The sequence below is a fragment of the Crotalus tigris genome, unplaced genomic scaffold (genome assembly GCF_016545835.1).
Source record: "Crotalus tigris isolate CLP2741 ecotype Arizona unplaced genomic scaffold, ASM1654583v1 scf7180000023636.1099087, whole genome shotgun sequence".
Taxonomy (NCBI): domain Eukaryota; kingdom Metazoa; phylum Chordata; class Lepidosauria; order Squamata; family Viperidae; genus Crotalus; species Crotalus tigris.
Genome location: NW_024100093.1, coordinates 469,104 through 489,412, shown reverse-complemented (window position 1 = coordinate 489,412; position 20,309 = coordinate 469,104). Strand labels below are relative to the sequence as shown.

Sequence of the window (20,309 nt, the reverse complement as noted above, 5' to 3'; positions counted from 1 at the left end):
TCTCAGAGTTGACACCTGCTTTTTGTAGCCAATGCTAACCTTTCTGCTCCTTCAGCTTAATCTAAGAGACTGGTACCTAGGGTGAGAGCCACTTGGACTGGATAGCTAGAAATAAATACATAAGATTTCTGAATCACCATTGAGAGAGTGTATACTTTGTCTGACATGACAACCAGTTTGGTCTAGTGATTAAAGCACTTAGGTGTATTAAGTATTTGCTGCCCTGAGTTATTTACAAGAATAATACAGGAAAGATATAAATAAGTAAGTAAAAAAATAGATATTTAGATTGCTGAGTTTACTGTACCAAATGCATATGTTAAAAAATATTGAAAAATGCAAATAGGCTGTTGCATAATATATGATTGGTCATTGTACTGAAAATATTTTTTCTGCATTAGTGTTTGCCAAGCTAATTTAATTTCTAATCTCTTTAAAATATACTTAATAAAATATCTTTTTATTTGTTAAAAATAGTGATAAATCCCAACCTACATGAAATATACATTCTAGTTTGAATAATATTGAATTTGCTTTGCATTTGCTTACACAAATTTTAACCGTTCTGAATTTCTCTTTTTCTTTTAGATATATTCCATAGTGTATGCATGGAGTTTTAAGAAGTCTTTGATCCAAAATAACTCTAAAAATGGAAACCTCATCTTTGCTGTCATCTTTACAGGATGAATGCAGATCCGACAACTACCTTGAGCCACACTACAAGGAATGTTACAGACTTGCCATTGATGTGTTAATTGAAAGTGGTTCAGAGGCTTACCAAGAATTTCTTGCTAAGGAAAGATGTTCTGAGTTCCTGGCAGAAAATGAGATTAATTATATATTAAACACTGTTCAGAAAATCCCCCCAAACACAGTTTATGCTATTGACAACAGTGTAGATGATGCCTCTTCCTCAGGAACATACTGGCCTATGGAATCAGATGTGGAAGCACCTAATCTTGACTTGGGCTGGCCTTACGTAATGCCTGGAATTTCTGGTGTTACAAATATTGAGCTTCTTTTCCACCCACCACGAATACAACCCTTTACAATAAAAGAAACCATTAGAAAGATGATCAAAGAAGCAAGAAAGGTAAATTATTTCTTCTTTCTATTAAAAAATGAAATATATGTTGATCATGAGTATATGACTTTGATTTTGATTCAAATCAGTATCTATTATTCAACCAAAGTTTATCAAAATTGAAAATTATTTTTTGTAGTCTACTCAGTTGCCTCATATTCTTCTCCAGCACTGGAGATGGAGAATCCACCAATGGGTTTAGACTGTGTTCCTGCCCAATCAGATCAAGTCAGCCAAAGTTGCCACCCCTCTCCTGGGCTAGAAGATCCCAGTCTTGACTTGATCTTGCCCATTGACAGACGTGCAAGTTTGGCTCTTAGGCAGGTATAGTCTCCATTGGTGGATTTTCCATCTTTCTTTGACTTTAAACAGTTTTCTGCTCAGTGCTGGGCTCAGCACTGGGGTCGGATTGCTGTTTATTTCCAACCCCCTTTCCCTCTTAGCTTTAAAGTGAGGCTTAGTTCAGCTTCTCTTTCTGCATTTGGTTGGCTTTTGGTTTTGTTTTTTTCCATTCCTCCCTAACCTTCGTTGGTTTTCTATTAAGTTCAATACCTTTTATTAATTCTTTACAAACATCAATAGTTGTTTTTCTCTATTTTGCTCTGCTTTTCTTCCCTGGTTGGGGGTGGCAACCACAGCTCCAAGGCTACGATTCAGGAGGGGAGGAGTGGAAGTACTAATCAGTCAGGGAGGCTTCCCTGAGGATTATTTTCGTTTCATTTTGGGTGCGTAGGCCCAAGGACGCAATTGAATTAGAGTGAAGCAGGAAGGCTTCCCAGCATTTTAAAATGCTGTTTTCTTGATTTCCGGGGCTGCCTTTGCAGTTCTAACAGTCTGAAGGCTCGTTCTTTTCCAGCTGCAGTCCTCGTTACCGGCTGAGCGCACGCCGCTCCGAACCGGGTTTTTTTTCATTAAATCAGCTGGCTGGCGGCTCCTTTAGGCGGCTAAAAGGGCGAAGACACAGGCGAGCTCCGTTTGTTTTTTCGGAGGCTGTGACCATGCCGCCAAAGCTATTTATTGATTTGTTGGGAAGGTCCTCTGGATCTATAGGGACGTTCAGACCACATCGTAGTGGCCAAATAGCTCTTTCAGAATTGCGCCCGCCATTTTGTGGATGCTGGGCACCATTCTCTATTGTTTTAATAGCCTCAGTGAGTTTCATTTTCACAACAGCTGCCATTTTGAAACTGCCATTTTGAAAACTAACAGTTCTCTTCATACTCTATCTTCCAGTCCTGGTTTGTTTGTTTGGAGCCTGCACTAATCCTCTTATCCAAAACAGTTTTTCAGTTGATAACACTACTCCTACTGGCAGAATTTGAATTGGTGTCTCCTCATCTACACTTAACATTATTTACATACACAGTAGGTCCTTGACTCTCCCTGTATAGCAGTATTAGATTCCAGGTGTACACTTTTGTGCACTTGTGTTATCCACTTTTGTGCACTTGTGTTATCCATAAATCCTCTCATGCACCTGTGTTATCCACAAATTAGTAGCCCTTGGATACCAGGTATACCCTATTGTGCACCTGTGTTATCTATAAATTAGCAGTTCTTGGATACCAGGTGTACCCCATCGTGCACCTGTGTTAGCCATAAATTAGCAGTCCTTGGATACCAGGTGTACCCCATCGTGCACCTGTGTTATTCACAAATTGGCTGTCCTTGGATACCAGGTGTACCCTATCGTGCACCTGTGTTATCCACAAATTAGCTGTCCTTGTTTACCAGGTATACCCTATCGTGCATCTGTGATTATCCAAGTAGACAATAACAGCTGCCTCTGGATATCAGGAGTACCCAATCATGCTTCTGTGATAATCCACGAGGATGGAGGAGTCTGGCTCTTCCAAGAAGGGAGCTTCACCACTCTCATCAGCCTCTAAACGACAAAAGTCTTCTAATCAAGAGGCGGCAGGAAAGATTTCAGCCAAGGCCAAAGCCAAGGCTAGGTCTGCAGGCAAAACATCAAAAAAGGAGGAAAAACAGGCCAGTAGGAGACACCAGGCATTAGGGTATTCTCTAAAGCTCAAAGATAGGCCGGGACTGAAGCCACTCAGGCTGAAGTTCCTTCATTTGATTTACCACTGGGACCCTCCATTTCCCCTCTGGGGATCTGGTCCACAGGGGATACTGTCTCTACCCCTCTACCGGGAGATTAATCTCATCAGGAACACATCGTGCAGCCTGTGGCTCAGCAGGCTCAACAGTCGGCCCCGGAAGCCACATTTACTCCTACTGTGGTTGGACTCAGACCAACAGAGCCAGTTCCTCTTCCCATGGAGAACTGCCTAAACAAATTGATTGCACAGCCGGTAGCACGCGCCCTTCAGGCTGGATCTCAGGTGCCTAGGTCTACCTCGGTTTCCCCCCTACCGATCCACCAGCCAACTACGGAGGCATATGGGGCACCTAATTCACCTTCACAGTCTTCTTACTCTGAGGGTTCATCCTTTCGTGAATATGATGCAGAAGTGGGGATTCCGATGTCAGATGAGGAGGATGGTCCCGAGCCTTCCACATCAACATCAACTGCTGCTCCGGACTCGGAAGTGGATCCAAACTTCACAGAACCGGTAACCACACAACACCGCATACCATGTCCATCTATGTTTCCCTGGGTACCCTCCCCATTCCGAGTGGCAGTGAGAAAAGACTTTATAACGTGGCCCAGGACATGGCAGATGCCCTGGAGGTCCCCAAGGTGGATAAACCCTTGGGAACCCCGGTATTTCCCACTGCCACTCCTGGGGACATGTCTGATGCCCTAAAGGCAGAAGACCGTAAAAAGGAGCTAACTTTTCACAAGACACACCAAGCTACAGCTTGGGCTATTAGGGCAGCTACATCAGCCTCTTTCTTTAATAGGTCTGCTCTCTGCTGGCTCAGACAGCTTCAGGCCAGAATTCCGGTGGAAGATATCTGAACCCACCAGGATTTGAGCAAGATGGTGGCGGCAACGGAATATGTTTCTGATGCAACGTTACAGGAGGCCAGATTTTCATCCAGGGCAATGGCTTCCAATGTTACTGGACGTATGCTTTGGCTGAAACACTGGCATGCGGACGCCAGGTCCAAATGGCGCCTGTCTGCAGCCCCTTACCGGGGGGGGGAGAAGCTTTTTGGGGAAGCTTTAGATCCTCACTTTATGGAGAATAAGGATAAGCGTAAGGTCCTCAATAACCTTATTAAGTGTCCGGAAAAAAGATTCAACACATGCCATACTCACGGAGGCAATCCTTTCGTACAGGGACCAGGCCCAGTTATTCCTATCCGCCCCGTTCCTTTCCTTTCAGACAGGACAGACAATCAGACAGAATGGGCTCTAAGCCCAGACAACAATTTCAGGGCAAACAGCCCTTTCGTGGGAACGGTCGGCTCTTCCGTCGTTCCAGATGACTCCAGCGGTCCCTCCCATAGGTGGCAGACTTTCTCTCTTTGCCAGCCAGTGGGAGGTCACCGCCACAGACGCATGGGTACTGAACATGTTCACTACAGGCTCTCCCTAGAATTCCTCACCTACCCTCCGAATCACTTTATCTCTTGTCCCCAATCAAGAAATCTCACAAAGAAAAGGTTGATGCAACAGGCCATTCAGCACCTCGTAAGCATAAGGGCCATAGAACCGGTACCATTGGATCAGAGAGGTCGGGGATTCTACTCCATCCTCTTCATTGTCCCCAAAGCCTCGGAGGGATGGAGAGCAATCCTAGATCTAAAAAGACTAAACCGGCATCTTGTTTATCGCAAATTCAAGATGCAAACACTCCAGTCAATTCTCGGAAGCGTAAGAAGAGGAGACTTCCTGACGTCCGTAGACCTCACGGAAGCTTATCTTCACATCCCCATCTCTCTCAGCCACCACCGGTTTCTAAGGTTTGCTTACAGGGGCAGGCACTATCAATACAGGGTGTTACCTTTCGGTCTATCCTCGGCCCCAAGAGTTTTTACCAAGGTCCTTGCGATGCTAGCAGCTCACCTCTGGATGTTGCCAGTCAGAGTCCAGTGTTACCTGGACGACATTCTTATTCAGTCATCATCAGGACAAGCCGCTCTGGCGGATCTAAAACGGGTGATCCACCTTCTTCAAAACAACGGGTTTTTGGTAAATTTTTCCAAGAGTCACTTGTCCCCCACAACAAGGCTATTACACCTAGGGGCCATCATAGACACGGTCGACTGCTGGGTTTTTCTATCCCAAGAATGTCAGGACAGCATACGACAGTTGGTTCTACAAATCTGCGGGAGCGGCATGGCAACACTAGCAAGTCTCTCCCAATTACTGGGCAAATTGATATCGGCCATTGCCATCGTGCCTTGGGCCAGGCTCCATTCCAGGACACTTCAGTGGTTTCTGCTCCCTTTCCAGAGACGGAACCTCAGCTCATCCATTCAGAAAGTGTGGATCCCACTCAGAGTGTTGCGCTCCCTCAGGTGATGGCTCTTATCGGCCATGCTCAGGGGGTCCTCCTTCAAGGAGCCGGACCGAATTACTCTGACGACCGATGCCAGTCTGTATGGTTGGGGTGCGCAGCTACAGTCACAGTGGGCCCAAGGCTGTTGGTCCCGATCCGACCTACAACACAATATAAACTGGTTGGAGCTCAGAGCCATACACCTGGCCCTTCGACACTTCCGCAACTCGGTAGCGAAACGTCACGTACTGGTCCTCATGGACAACGTTGCTGCCAAGGTCCATGTGAATCGGCAAGGGGGAACTCGATCCCGTGCCCTCCTGGCCGAGGCTCTTCTTCTGGGTTCTTGGGCGGAGTGACATCTGGCCTCCATCAAGGCAGATTACATATCAGGGAAGGCAAACACGCAAGTGGATCTCCTCAGCAAGACGACGGTGAACCACTCAGTGGCGCCTGCACCCGAGGATTTTCAGGGAAATATCCCACAGATTCGGTCTTCCGATTCTAGACCTATTTGCCTCCCCGACAAACGCTCAGGTACCGAGGTTCTTCTCCCGTTTCCCATGCTCAGGGGCAGAGTGCGCGGACGCTCTATGGAGTCTGTGGCCGGAGGGTCTGCTCTACGCCTTCCCTCCTCTCCCTCCTGGCGGTCATACGCAACATCCTTAGGGAAAGAGCGGAAGTTCTCCCAGTGGCACCGTACTGGCCTCAGAGACCGTGGTTCGCCGACTTAGTGAACCTCTCACTAGCGGAACCGTGGAGGATTCCTCCAGACAGGGTCTCGCTCAGTCAGGGGACACTACTTCACCCAAACCCTTAATGGCTCCAGTTAGCCGTATGGCACTTGAGCACTCAGTTTTAGCTCGGGAGCACTGCTCGCCACGAGTCATTTCTATAATCCAGGCTTCCCGTCGGGCCTCTACCAACTGTATTTATGAGGCCACGTGGAGAAATTTCTGTTCATGGTGCTCAAGACACCACTTGACATTACCGGATCTGACAATTCCTCACGTATTGGACTATCTACTGGAGAGTCTGGAGAGGGGTTTGGCTCCCAGCACACTACGCAGACAGATTGCTGCTCTTTCCACCATCCTTACATGTGAATCTGCAACTTCCCTGGGTCACCATCCCTTAATCCGATCATACATCAAGGGTGCTACCAACACCAACCCCCTGTAGTCCATAGATATCCCTCCTGGGAATTACCAAGGTTTCTTGCGGGCTCTTACCAATCTGCCCTTTGAATCTCTCAAAACATGATTTGCGATTCTTATCACTCAAAGTAGCATTTTTGGTGGCTATCACCTCCGTGCGGCGGATTTCCGAATTAGCTGCTCTCTCCACCAGAGATGATTTGTGTATCTTTCAATGGGACCGAGTGGTCCTTCGTCTTGATCCGACTTTTGTTTCAAAGGTAAATTCCTTATTTCACAAGACTGAGGAAATTGTGTTACCAGATTTCTGTGCTAATCCCTCACATGATCTGGAACGGCAGTGGCATCTGCTGGATGTCCACAGAGCACTCTGTTATTATATCTCGCGGACAGCTGCCTTCTGCTCTACCGAAGCCCCTTTTGTTTCATATCATCCTCCTTCCAGGGGCAGGAAAGTGTCGTCCTCCACGATTGGCAGGTGGATTAGGGCTTGTATTGCGGAGGCATATAGGGTGGATTCAGTGCCTATTCCAGGGCGCATCACGGCCCATTCCACCCGTAGCGCGCCTACGTCCGCAGCCTGGGACACTCAAGCGTCCATTGAAGATGTTTGCAGAGTGGCCACATGGTCCTCTCCGTCACCCTTCATTAGGCATTACAAAATCGACAACTTCGCCTTGGTGGAGGCATCCTTTGACAGGAGGGTTCTGCAACAGGTACTATCTCAAAGTGCCACACTGGGCAGGCCTGATTCCCTCCCTTAGGGACAATAAGCTTTGGTATGTCCCATTGGTGGATTCTCCATCTCCAGTGCTGGAGAAGGGGCATTGTCTTACCTGAACGCTTTTTCTCAGCACGGAGATGGAGAATCCACTTCCACCCTAGCAGGTTATTAGGTCTAGCTTTATATTTATGAGCCAACACGTCTTGCTGTCAGTCATGGCTTCGCCTTTGTCAAGACTGGGATCTTCTAGCCCAGGAGAGGCGTGGCAGTTTTGGCTGACTTGATCTGATTGGGCAGGAACACAGTCTAAATCCATTGGTGGATTCTCCATCTCCGTGCTGAGAAAAGGCGTTCAGGTAAGACAACGCCCCTTTCAAGCAACTTACAAATGTCTCCAAAATATTGAGAATATCAATATATTTCTTTGAAAGGTAAAGTTAAAGAAATAGCTGGAAAAAATAGAAATAAAAGAAAAAATATTTTGAGTCAAACCCACATTTTCTTTTTTTTAAAGTAACTGTAGAAATGGGAATGTGGTTGAAATAAGGGGGAAAGATCTAACCTTTGTTTCATTATGTGACTGATTATAGCTATTGGTACAAACTAGATAAAGTCCACAGTATGGAGAAATAGCTATAGCTTGACAACAGACCTAATAAATCAAATTGTTTATATTCTCTGACTCAGAGACAATATAGTTGACATGTTGACCTAGTAGGAAGGGATAAATAACAAGGTCACCCAGATGAGTTTATCAAAGCATTCCAACCGCATGCTGTAATTCAGATCTTGCTACCATTTTTTGGTCTTGTGTTTGCAGTGTAATAGGCCAAGGGTATATAAAAATGATTCTGCTTTGCTTAGGACTGCCAACAAGTTGCCACTACATTGCTGGGTGTCCAATGTACACTGTATTGTTTATATGCCCAATAAAATTATGTTATATCTTTGAAGTGATTCAGTTTCTTTAGGTGACCCAGGTTTTAACCACAACTGTTGCTTCCCCCATTTGTCCCACATGTAATATTTTAGAAATTGGGGTACATGCCTTTCTTCTATATTGTTTTATACATATGTATTTACTTTAATTTACCTGGCAAAATATCTCCATTTGTCTCAATGAAGGTAATTGAATTTACAGGGATTTGCATATGATACATAGATTTTTCATGGAAAATAAATGGAATTTTATGAGCACTTTTTTCTCACTTGGAACTCTTAGTTAAATCATTAATATTATTTAGTGCCATATAATTTAAAAGAACAGTTGTATCAGTGCAATTATTTTTAATAATTGTTAGTAAAGGATAGATGTGGCACAGTTCAAAAGTTTGCTCAGTATGTTCCAGACATTACAACAGAGAGTGGTAGAAATAACTTGATATGGTATTATCGTTGATCAATTGATAAATTGAGCTAATTTGAAATTTTATTTATCAGGTTTCAGACATTTGTGTGAGTATGATATTTACAAGACTTAACCAATTATCATATATTCTGATTTACAGCTCTTTGGAGTTCCAAGTTAGTGAATGCTGTATAAATAAAATCTGTGCTTTTTCAGATCTTTTATTGTCAGAGAGTTTATAAATGAGTGAAATTTCATTGGTGTAACCAAGTTAATAGAATTAGGACAATGCTGTACAATTGTTAATCTTGTTCAATAATTTTACTCTATATTCTTCATTCTGACTTTCTTCCAGAATTTAGAGGACTTAATAATTGTCTGACATTTATAATTAATATTTATAAAGTTAATACTGTATATGTACATTGTTTATTTTATTTAAAACATTTAAAACTTCCTCATAGGATAGTGTTATTATTTGTAATGAAGGACGTAGTAGAACTCTGAATTTTAGGAGATATGTGTTCCATTGGGTAGTTGTGTTGAAAATACCTTTAAGGAGAATTTGAAAACATTACACTATATAATAGTAGTAGTAGTAGTAGTAGTAGTAGTAGTAGTAGTAGTAGTAGTAGTAGTAGTAAAGTTGGAAGGGACCTTGGAGGTCATCTAGTCCAACCCCCTGCTCAGGCAGGAAACCCTATACCATTTCGGACAAATGGCTGTCCAGTCTCTTCTTAAAAACCTCCAGTGTTGGAGCATTCACAGCTTCTGGAGGCAGGTTGTTCCACTCGTTAATTGTTCTGTCAGGAAGTTTCTCCGTAGTTCTAGGCTATTTCTCTCCTTGCTTAGTTTCCACCCATTGCTTCTTGTCCTGCCTTCAGGCACCTTGGAAAACAGCTTGACGCCCTCTTCTTTGTGGCAGCCCCTGAGATAGATGGCTTGGTACATATTTGATTATCCATAGCAATTTTTGTAACCAATAGTGCAGTACATAATGGCTTGAAATTTCAGAACTAAAGTCAAATGGCCTGTAGACTGATTTAGCCCTCAGTTGAACATGCTGTGACTTCTCATGAATGGATTAAAAATACAGGGACTGCCATTTGTTTTTATCCTAATTGAAGATTGATAATAATAATGATAATAGAATAGCAAGAAAAGGTTTATTGGTGGTGGGAAAAGGCTGCTTCATTTTTCTAACAGCAAATTCCTAATTGATCTAATTTTCCCAAGTTACATGTAAATAGGATGGGAATGGTGAAATTCACCTTACCATGATTTAATCTAGGCAATTTTAATTCTGACAGAAGTTTTGTGCTTTTTAATCTGAAGGGCTACTTATGTGGTAGTATATGAGGTCGCACATGCACACACAGACAGGCACACATGCATTTAGGAAAAGATGACCTCATATACTATCACATAAGTAGTCCTTCAGACTAAAAAGCACTGTCTGTCTGTCTGTCTGTCTGTCTATCTACCTACCTACCTACCTACCTACCTACCTACCTACCTACCTACCTATCTATCTATCTATCTATCTATCTATCTATCAGAATATCAAAATATTTATAAAAGAAGAATTGCTTGTGAGTTACCATGCATGTAAAGAGAAAAATACAGTGCTGCTTATAGGTAATATTTGTATTGATTATAAAGTCTATTTTTCAGCCTTTGTCTTGGAGTTCTGCCCACATGAAAGTGATAAAGTAGGTGTCATCATCACACATTCCTCATATGTTATCTTTGAAATCCAAAATAATATAAGAATATTATTATGAAAATTTAAGCTTCTTGTATTTAAATAGATATAACTAATGAAACAGTATCTGAAACAATTTGTTTCAGATGCATTGTTCATGATGAAAGTACGTGGTACTAAAATTGCTTCACTGTTCCCTTTAACTGGACCTTCAATTACTTCATAGACAAGTAATATTAGTATCAGCTCTGTGGAAAGCTGTTTCTGGTGATTTTTGTCTTCTGCACTTCAGGCTGCAAGTTAGAAAAGCAGGCTGGACTAAGTCTTTTTTTTCTTCCTAGCTAATTGGTAATCCCATTAATTACAAATAAGAATTAGATTTTTATCACTAAGGATATAAAGTAAGCTGATTCCACTGCAAGCAAGCATGCAAGCAAGCAACTAAAATAAAATAAAATAAATAACATATCTGTGCTTTTGGAGTCCAAACTTCTCTGACATGAAAATATAGTGTTGATATGGACAGAAATGCCTCTTGTTCATTTAGTGTTAAACTAATGCCCCTCCACCCAGTCATTTCAAATAAAATTCAGAAGCAATGAAAATTGGATATGTTATTGATTTGATTTTTTTTAGCAGATTTTTAATTTGTATTTTCTGCCTTGTTGTTTATTTGAAGTTTTCTGTTTTCTACCAATGGCTCCTATATCCCAGTGTATTGCTAAAGACTTCTTCCTTGATTCTGTCATGGGCATTTTCATATCTGACGTCTTGCATTTTAAGACATGCTTTTAATCTAAAAAGTAGAAAATGAATTACAAAGTGTCAGCCTCTATTTCTAAGAGTACTTGTAGCCTGAACAACTCCCATACACTTTTTAGAAAATAAAAATATAGCGTGGTTATAACCCAGTCCTTTTCTGTCTAGAAAAAAAAAAGGTAAGCAAGAAAAATAGGGAGAATTCTGCAAGATAACGTTCTGTAAATTGGTGTTTAATAATAAGCATTGCCATCTAATAGTCATCTTGTGAATGGTACATTTTATTCTGGGGGAAATTTAATTTCATTGAAATAACTAACTATTCTGACTATAGTAACAAGTCAGCAGTAAAAAAATCTTTTGAGAATTGTAAATGTCTTTATTATACTTATTTGCCAGCTCTTACACATTTGTTGTTATAAAAGTAGTCTTAATCCGTTTGTTTACTAACCGTTTGAAGTTACAACAGCACTGATAAAAGTGGTCCTTGCATTTATGACTATTGCAGCATTCCACTGTCATATGATTAAAATTCTGGTGCTTGGCAACCAACATTTATGATGATTTCAGAGTCCCAGGATCATGTGATTGTCATTTGTTACCTTCCCAGCAGGCTTCCAATAAGCAAAGTCAAGGGGGAAGCCAGCTATGCTTTAGGACTGCGTGATTAACTTAACAGTTGCAGTGGCTCATTTAACCACTGTGGCAAAAAGGTCATAAAATCAGGCATGACTCACTTAACAACCACTTTGCTTAGCAATGGTAATTCTGGTCCCAATTTTGATTATAAACCAAGGACTATCTGTATGCCAAAAAAGTATGATTCCTACTTTGGAATCTTAGCTTTTGTATACTGATTGCTAATTGCAGCCTCAGCCATTTCAGTTCTCTAGAAAGTGAGAATGAAATCTCAGTTGCAGAGAAATCATACAAAGAGAGTTTATGCTATGTGGAAGTTAAAGCTATGAGTTACTGAACTTGAAGAGTTTGGAACAAGTATTCTCCAGTACAGGAGATGAGAATCCACCAATGGGTTTTCTCTGTCTGCCTGCTCTTGAGACCAAGTAGCCAAACTTGACATGCCCCCTCTTGCTAGGAGATCCAGTCTTGACTTGGTCTCAAGTTTTGAAGACTCATCAGGGTTGGCTCTCTCAGCAGATTAGCAGGTAGTAACCCATTGGTGAATTCTCCCTTTAATAGTAATATCCCTCAATATAATTTAATAATCCTCACAGTCTGGGAATCATTTCCTACAGTTCCCTGCGGTGCTGGGCTCAGCGTTGCCTGAAATTGGAGGCTTTTGAACTGCAGGGTGTGTGTGTGTGGGGGGGGAAGACAATTGCCTTTGATTCCTTTCATTTTCCTCAGGGCTCTGGGGGAAAGGAATTTGTTGTTTTCTTGTGAGCAGCTCGCAAATTGTCTTAGGTGAGATTGTCACCTCCCCTCTTAGGAGACAGGGAACAGAGTTCCCATTTTAGATTGATTCTATTTACTTCCCAGACCTCCGGAGCCGTTTGGGACGCTGCAGGCGCCATTTTGGCTGCCGTTTGAGGCAGCAAAATTTAAAATGACTCCCAAGGCTCCGTTTTTTCCTTTCTCACGATCGGAGACAAATTGGAGCAATTTCCCACAGCTAGTGCACTAGCTCCTGCCAGGACCTTTCCAACGTTGGGGAAACTTCCCCTGTGTGGTCAGAGTATTTTTTTTGGGCAGCAGAGCAAGTGGCGGCCGCCATTTTGTTACCACTAAAACAATGAAGAGTAAAAAATTTCCTGGTATACCTAGACTATTTAATCTTCCTCCTGTGCTTTAATTGTTTTCTGACTTCTGGACCTTTGGTCCCTGGTCAGGTCACACAGCCCTGGAGTCCCTAATTTCCACCCAAATTCTGACGGCCGCCATTTTGAATGCCACATCATAAATAAAATAAAAAATAAAATAAAATAAAATAGAATGAAATTTAGACTTCATCAGGCCAGAACCTTATAGTCACAAAGGCCTGAGTGATTTTTGAGGAAAGTTTTGTTTCATAATATTATACGCTAAATTAATCAAGCTTCTATTGATCCTCATCTTTCCTTGCTTGGCCTCTATTCAGGCCCTCTGCGCCCTTCATTGGGCCATCTGGTGCACTTTGACTGGCCACCTAAGGCCTCCGGGCGGAGCCCAGAGTGGGTCTCCAAACGTGCCTTCAGCATCAGCTGCCATTGCCATGACCAAGCCCAGATAGAGTTGCCTTTTTGGTCAGGTGGTCAGGGGAGCAGTCCTCATTACTTACTCCAATTTCACTTTCGCCAACTGCTTGCCTGCCAAAGCTTCGCCTCAGTTTCCCTGAGACAGCTCAACCTAGGATGGAGGACTCCACTGAGCCTCAACCCATGTGCACAGCTTCTCCATCCTCTTGTTACGGCTGACAGACCACCTCCAGTCCAGAGGGAGCAGGCAAGCCCACAACCAAGGCTACGGGCACTCTCAGGAAAACTTCCAAGTTGGCAGAAAAGCATGCCAGCCGTAAGCACCAGGCTCTGGAGAAGGAGCTCTCCAGAGCGCAGAGACAGGCAGGATTAGAGATGGACCAAGTGGTGGCCCCTGAGTTTGAACTTCCTTTAGGTCCTTCGACCTCAGCTCAGGGCGTGTGGTCTCTAACAGAAGCTCCCACCCCCACCTTCTGTACCACCTCAGCATACAGTTACTAATCCCTCACTTCATTCGGGTTCAGCCCCTGAGACTACCTTTACTCCAATTGCAGCAGGGCTCAGGGGTACTGACCTCGGAGATATTTTCTCCAATGGCCAAATGGAGGCCCTGTTATCCAAGGTGGTGGACCGCACTCTAGCAGAACGATCTCTCCATCCACTTGAATAGGGGGCATCCACATCAGCTGCGCCACCTTAGGTTCCTCCTGCAGGGATTCCTTTATTTCAGGAGCCCACATCTCCTGTACACTCCTCAGTGAGCAGATACTCATCTCCGCAGGGGTGAGAACCAACCGGACTTCCATTTTTCAGAGGAGGAGGAACTCCCCCCGAACCCTCCCCATCCGGAGGTCTATTCAATCCAGCCCTGTTTTTCTTCCCTTGCTTCGCAAGGCCACCTCAACTGCAAATATTGGGTCGGATCAGTCCCCTCAATCGCAGGCCACATCGGATTTCAGTCCAAATCCGATATTCCTTGAAATGGTGGCAGCCCAGCACCTCACTCCCTCTCCCTCTATATTTTTCAAGGGGATCAAAAAACAATGGGTCTCCCCTTCCTCATTTCCTTCTGTAAGCGAGTTAGATAAAAAGGATCCTTGGTACCTCTACAGACTTAAGTGAGGCCCTTGAGGTCCCCAAGGTGGATGAGGCCTGGACCCCACTGGTATCCCAGACTGCGGTTGCTGGGGATATGTCTGAGGTGCTTAAAATGGACAACAAGAAGTGGGAACAGACTTTCCATAAGACTCATCAATCAGCGGCATGGGCTATTAAAACGGCCAACTGGGCATCCTTTTTTGTCCGGATCACCCTCTTATGGCTGCGCTAACTACAGACCAGAGTCCTTCCTGAGGACATTCAGACTCACCAGGACCTAAGTACAATGGTGGCTGCAACTGAGCATGCCGCGGCTGTGGCTCTTCAGTCGGCCAACTTTACTTCCAGGTCCCTAGCCTCCAACATCACAGCCAGAAGGATGCTATGGCTGAAACACTGGCAGGCTGACGCCAAAGTCACATGGCATCTTGCCTCATATCTGGGCAACAATCTCTTTGGGGAGGTACTGAATCCATACCTTGTCGAGAACAAGGATAAACGGAAGGTCATGGCACGCCTTACTAGACAATCCGACAAAAGTGCCACTCCATATTTCCGCAGGCAGTTCCTTCGAACAGCAGTAGGCTCAGCAACCACCCAGCCCTCCAAGTCATACACACCCCAGCAGGACAGGCCATATGACCATCCGTACGATAGACCGGACTTTTGCCCCAGGCAGCAGAACCAATCTAAGAGGCCAGTTCAAGAAGCAGGACGTCCCTTCAGGAAGTCCAAAGGACTCTCACTCCACACTCCCCATAGGGGGAAAACTTGTCCACTTCTTCCATCGGTGGGAACTCACATCCACAGATGCCTGGGTCTTACAAACAATCCAGTTTGGACTGTCCCTGGAATTTCTGGCCAGTCCCCCGGGTCGTGTCACCTCCTGTTCCACCTCTCAGGATCTTATTGAAAAGGGACTTACACAGGAGGCCATTCAACATCTAGAGATTTAGGCCATAGACTCGGTTCCGCCGGAACATGTAGGCAGGGGATTCTACTCCTTCCTCTTTGTGGTTCTCAAGACCTCGGAGGAATGGAGGGCAATTCTAGCCATTAAGGGTCTGAACTATTACTTTACTTACAAAAAGTTCAAAAAGCAATCCCTCCAGTCCATTCGGGGAGGCATCAGACCAGGAGATTTCCTGGCATCGATAGACCTCATGGAAGCATATCTCCACATCCCCATCCATTCAGAACATCGGCGGTTCCTTAGGCTCTTTCACAGGGGCCTCCACTTTCAGTACAAGGCCCTTCCATTCGGCTTTTCCTCAGCACCCAGGGTGTTCACCAAGATCCTGGCTGTTCTGGCCGCCCACTCACGGAAGGTACCGGTACGCGTCCAATGTTATCTGGATGCTATTCTGGTCCAAATGTCTTCCTTCCATGCGGCCCAGTCAGACCTGCAACTAACTATTCGGGTCCTCCAGCAGCATGAGTTCTAGGTGAACTTCCAAATAAGCTAGATGGTTCCCTCATCCAGGCTCCTGCACCTGGGAGCCATCATAGACGCCACAAACTGCATAGCCATTGTTCCCTGGGCTAGATTCCATCGGCGGGAGCGCCAATGGTTACTTCTTCCATTCCAGCGGTTGAATGTCAGCGCATCCAGCCAGCAGGTGAGGCTCCCGGTCAGTACCATCAGGTCTCTACGCTGGTGGTTCTCACAGCGGTAGCCAAGGGGTCTCCTTCAAGGAACCGGATCGCTTCACCATTATGACGGATGCCAGCTTCTTCAGTTGGGGAGCCCACCTTCAGTCTCAGTTTGCACAGGGCTTTGGTCCCACGCAGACTTGAAACACATCTTTTGGCTAGAATTCAGGGCCATTCACTTGACTCTCCGTCAGTTCCGACAATGGATCAGGAACGTCACATATTAATCCTCACGGACAACATGGCGCCCAAGGTCCATGTGAATCGGCAGGGGGGCTCCAGGTCCAAGTCCCTTGGGTCCAAGACCCGGTTACTAGGATCCTGGGCAGAGCCCAACCTGGGTCCTCTCAAGGCCGAACACATCCTGGGGGTCAAGAACCGGCAGGCAGACTTTCCTGGTCGCTCCACGATAGACCCCTCGGAATGGGGACTACATCCGGATCTTTTTTCTGGAATATTCAGCAGGTTCGGCCATCCGGTCATCAACCTGTTTACTTCGTCGAGCAATGCCCGACTCCCCAGGTACTTCTCCTGTTAGTATCTTCCGGGGCCGGAGGGGACAGGTGCCCTACGGACTCCATGGCCGCGGGGCCTTCTTTATGCCTTCCCTACCCTTCCACTCATTCTGGTGACCATCCGCAAACTGCTTCAGGAGCAGGCGGAAGTGATCCTTGTGGCCCCATACTGGCTGCAGAGACCATGGCTTGCGATCTCATGAATCTCTCCCGCTCTCCTCCCTGGAGGATTCCTCCACATCGCATGTCCTTGCCCGAGGGGGTCCTCCAACAGGTTACGGTTAGCCGCCTGGCGCTTGAGCGCAACATCATGACACAAGAATTCTTCCCTCCACGGGCAATAACCATGTTTCAGGCCTCTTGTGGACCAGCGACCAATCGCATTTATGATTCCACATGGAACAATTTTTACCATTGGTGCAGAAAGCGGCAACTAGTTGTGTACAATTTAACTATCCCCAGATCGTAGATTATCTTCTTGACGGTCTGGACAGAGGCCTGGCCCCTGCGACCCTTCGTAGGCAGGTAGCAGCCCTATCGACATTGCTCACTTGTTCGAACTCAGTTCCTCTAGCTCATCATCCCAGGATACGCGCTTTCATCAAGGGGGCTTACAGCACTAGCCCTCCTGTGGTACACAGGTACCCTTCTTGGGAGCTGCCTCCTGTGCTTCGCGCACTACCAAAAACACCCTTTGAGCCCATAGCTCCTATACCATTGTGGGCTTTATCTCTTAAGGTTACCTTCTTGATCACTATCACATCAGCCAGGCGTATCCCAGAACTGGCTGCTCTCTCGGTCAGGAATGGCCTTTGCATCTTCCACCGAGACTGGGTGGTCCTTCAGTTGGATCCCACCTTCGTGCCCAAGGTCAATTCACCTTTCTATAGAACATAGGAAGTCATCTTGCCTGACTTTTGTCCTGATCCCTCCCGTGACTTGGAGCGGCGCTGCCACATGTTGGACATCTGCAGGGCCCAGCAGCATTACATTAACCGCACGGAATCTTTTCGCAGATCTGGGGCCCATTTTGTTTCCTTCCGTCCAGCTTACCTGGGACAGAAGGTATCTGCTGGCACTATCGGCAGGTGGATCAGGTCCTGTATCGCGGAGGCATACCAGTCTTCCTCCTTACCGACTCCGAGTCATATTACGGCCCATTCCACTCGCAGCGCTGCGACATCTGCGGCATGGGCCACTCAGGCATCCATCGAAATGATTTGCAGGGCTTCGACATGGTCATCACCCTCCCATTTTAGACGTCATTATAGGATTGACTGCTTTGCTTCAGCGGACGCCTCCTTGGGTCAGTGGTTCCCCCAGCAAGTGATCTCCGGGGACGTAGATTGGGCCTTATCTTTTTCCCACCCATCAGGACAGTGAGCCTTTGGTATGTCCCATTGGTGGATTCTCCATCTCCTGTACTGGAGAAGGGGCGTTGCCTTAACTGAACGCCTTTTCTCAGTAAGGAGATAGAGAATCAACACCCACCCTATGGTCAGTTAGGCCGTTAGTAGGGAATTGAGAGCCAACGCCTCGTCCTTGCATCAACCACTTTCGCCCTCGTCAACACTGGATCTCCTAGTAAGAGGGGGCGTATCAAGTTTGGCTACTTGGTCTCAAGAGCAGGCAGAGAAAACCCATTGGTGGATTCTCCATCTCTGTACTGAGAAAAGGCGTTCAGGTAAGACAACGCCCCTTCTAACATTTAATTACAGGCATCACCAGTCTTGGTAGCTGCATTTTCAGCAAATGCAATTTTATACTTCTGTTTTTCTAAGCCAGCGTCTACCATTTTGTGAGTTATGTTCACAAAATGGTAGAACACAAAATGTTTTTCATTTTGAGTATTCAATCTCCTCTTCCTTCTGGCTATATGAGGTTTCTATATTCATATTTATTAAAGAAAGGAAACTAGCTATATTCATATTTATTAAAGAAGTGAAACCTTTGTAGTAGCTTCTTAAGTTTGGTAACAGGTCATTATTGAAAGGGTATTTGAGAAATGTATTCTGTATTTTCTTAAAACCAGTCAGGTGCAAGATAAAAAGTTGTTGGATGTCTGCCAATTCAGTAATTATTTTGTATATTTAGAACAGATCTAAAAAAATTGTTTAACTCTAATCATCATCATCATCATCATCCCAGGTCCTTGGGAAGGACATGATAGGCGGACAAAAATGCCCAAGCCAGTCTAAACGTCTGACTGACTGTGAAGAACCATAATAATAATGTGTGTGGAGCTTGTGCACTCTGAGGAAGATGAGAGCTATACCAGAGATTCAGCCATACTGGACAGATCTCAACAGAGGAGCCAGATGAAGAGTGTGTCTCCCACAAAAAATATGGTGAGATGTAAATTACAGAAATATATTTGGTCATTGCCCAGATCAACAAATCTACTAAGGACCACGCTAAAGTGTTGGAATTCCTGGACATCTGGTGTAAAATGGGACAGCCAGGGCCAGCAGCTACAGAACTACGGGAAGGAAAGGTGTCTGTCCATTGCAAATATTGCAGAAAGGTGTCTGTCCATTGCAAATATTGCAGATAGAAAACAAAGATATAATGATCTGTTATTAAAAATTAAGCCCAACAAAAAGAGGATATTTGACAACTGTGGCAAAAAAAGGCAAAGGTAGTACTAATAGTGATAGGCACCTTGGGTGCAATCCCAAAACAGGAGCACCACTTACACTTAATTGGCATTGACAAAATCCACTGTCTTACATCCTGCAATGATACCTGTAACACCATCAAACATCCACACCTTATCCAAATCCTTGGGAAGAGCTCGATAGGTGGGCAGAAAATGCCAAATCCAGTTTGAATATCTGACTGAATGCAGCAAACTCCCTGAATAGACCCATTGACCCTTGGGGGTCAATGTTGACCACTATGAGAGCCTTGCTTTAAACACGTTTTCCTTATTTTAAATAACCGGAACATGATTATAGACCAGTACTTCTGATACTATGTAATATGACACTCTTCCCTTTGCTAGAATTTTAGCTTATTCATGCTTATATGCTTTTCTAATATTTCATAGTTCAATCCATCATCAGGTGATGTAAGTCAGAAAACCTGGAAAAATAAAATTGGCAGTGAAATGGAATCACTGCCAACTTTACTTTTCTAGAAGTTTACAAATGAGATATTTATGTTACATCCCGTATTTGTATAAAACAGGCAAGTAAATTAGCTCTGTGGTTACAGGGATTAAGATACTTGCTATTGAACTGAACAATTATATGACAAAATCACTTAGGTACTAATTAGAAGGAAACTAAATTTAATCCAGGTTCAGCAATGTTTGCTTTTGGCCATCACCTGACTGGTTAAAGATTTGTAACCACTGGCACAACTGATGCCCATTCTACATGTGACATTAAATTTGTGTTTACGTTTAACACACATGCCTTTTTTTTGAAATGCAATGTATAATTGAGAGTTTTTAATTCTATAGTTGCAATTCTGACAGTTCTAAAAAAAGTCATTGTTCTTTGTATTAGACAGGAATGACCAACCTGGAATCACAGATTAAAGGCAATCCCCAACATCTTGAAATCATACAATGAAATTTGGCTAAATTTGGTGGTGATTTTTAGTAGAAAAATATTAAAATAAGGCAGGAAAGGAAATATAAGATGTCA

The 20,309-nt window shown here is 44.4% G+C and overlaps 1 protein-coding gene across 2 annotated transcripts in view; it reads left to right on the top strand.

Annotated features, from left to right (window-relative positions):
- Nucleotides 1-20,309, top strand: part of FAM83B (family with sequence similarity 83 member B) — a 57,860-nt gene that overhangs the window by 11,720 nt on the left and 25,831 nt on the right. For both annotated transcript variants that reach the window (XM_039320338.1, XM_039320340.1), the window contains exon 2: nt 589-1,093. In XM_039320338.1, coding sequence (XP_039176272.1) covers nt 650-1,093 — 444 coding nt within the window. In that variant the 5' untranslated portion in view covers nt 589-649. The remainder of the gene's footprint in view (nt 1-588; nt 1,094-20,309) is intronic.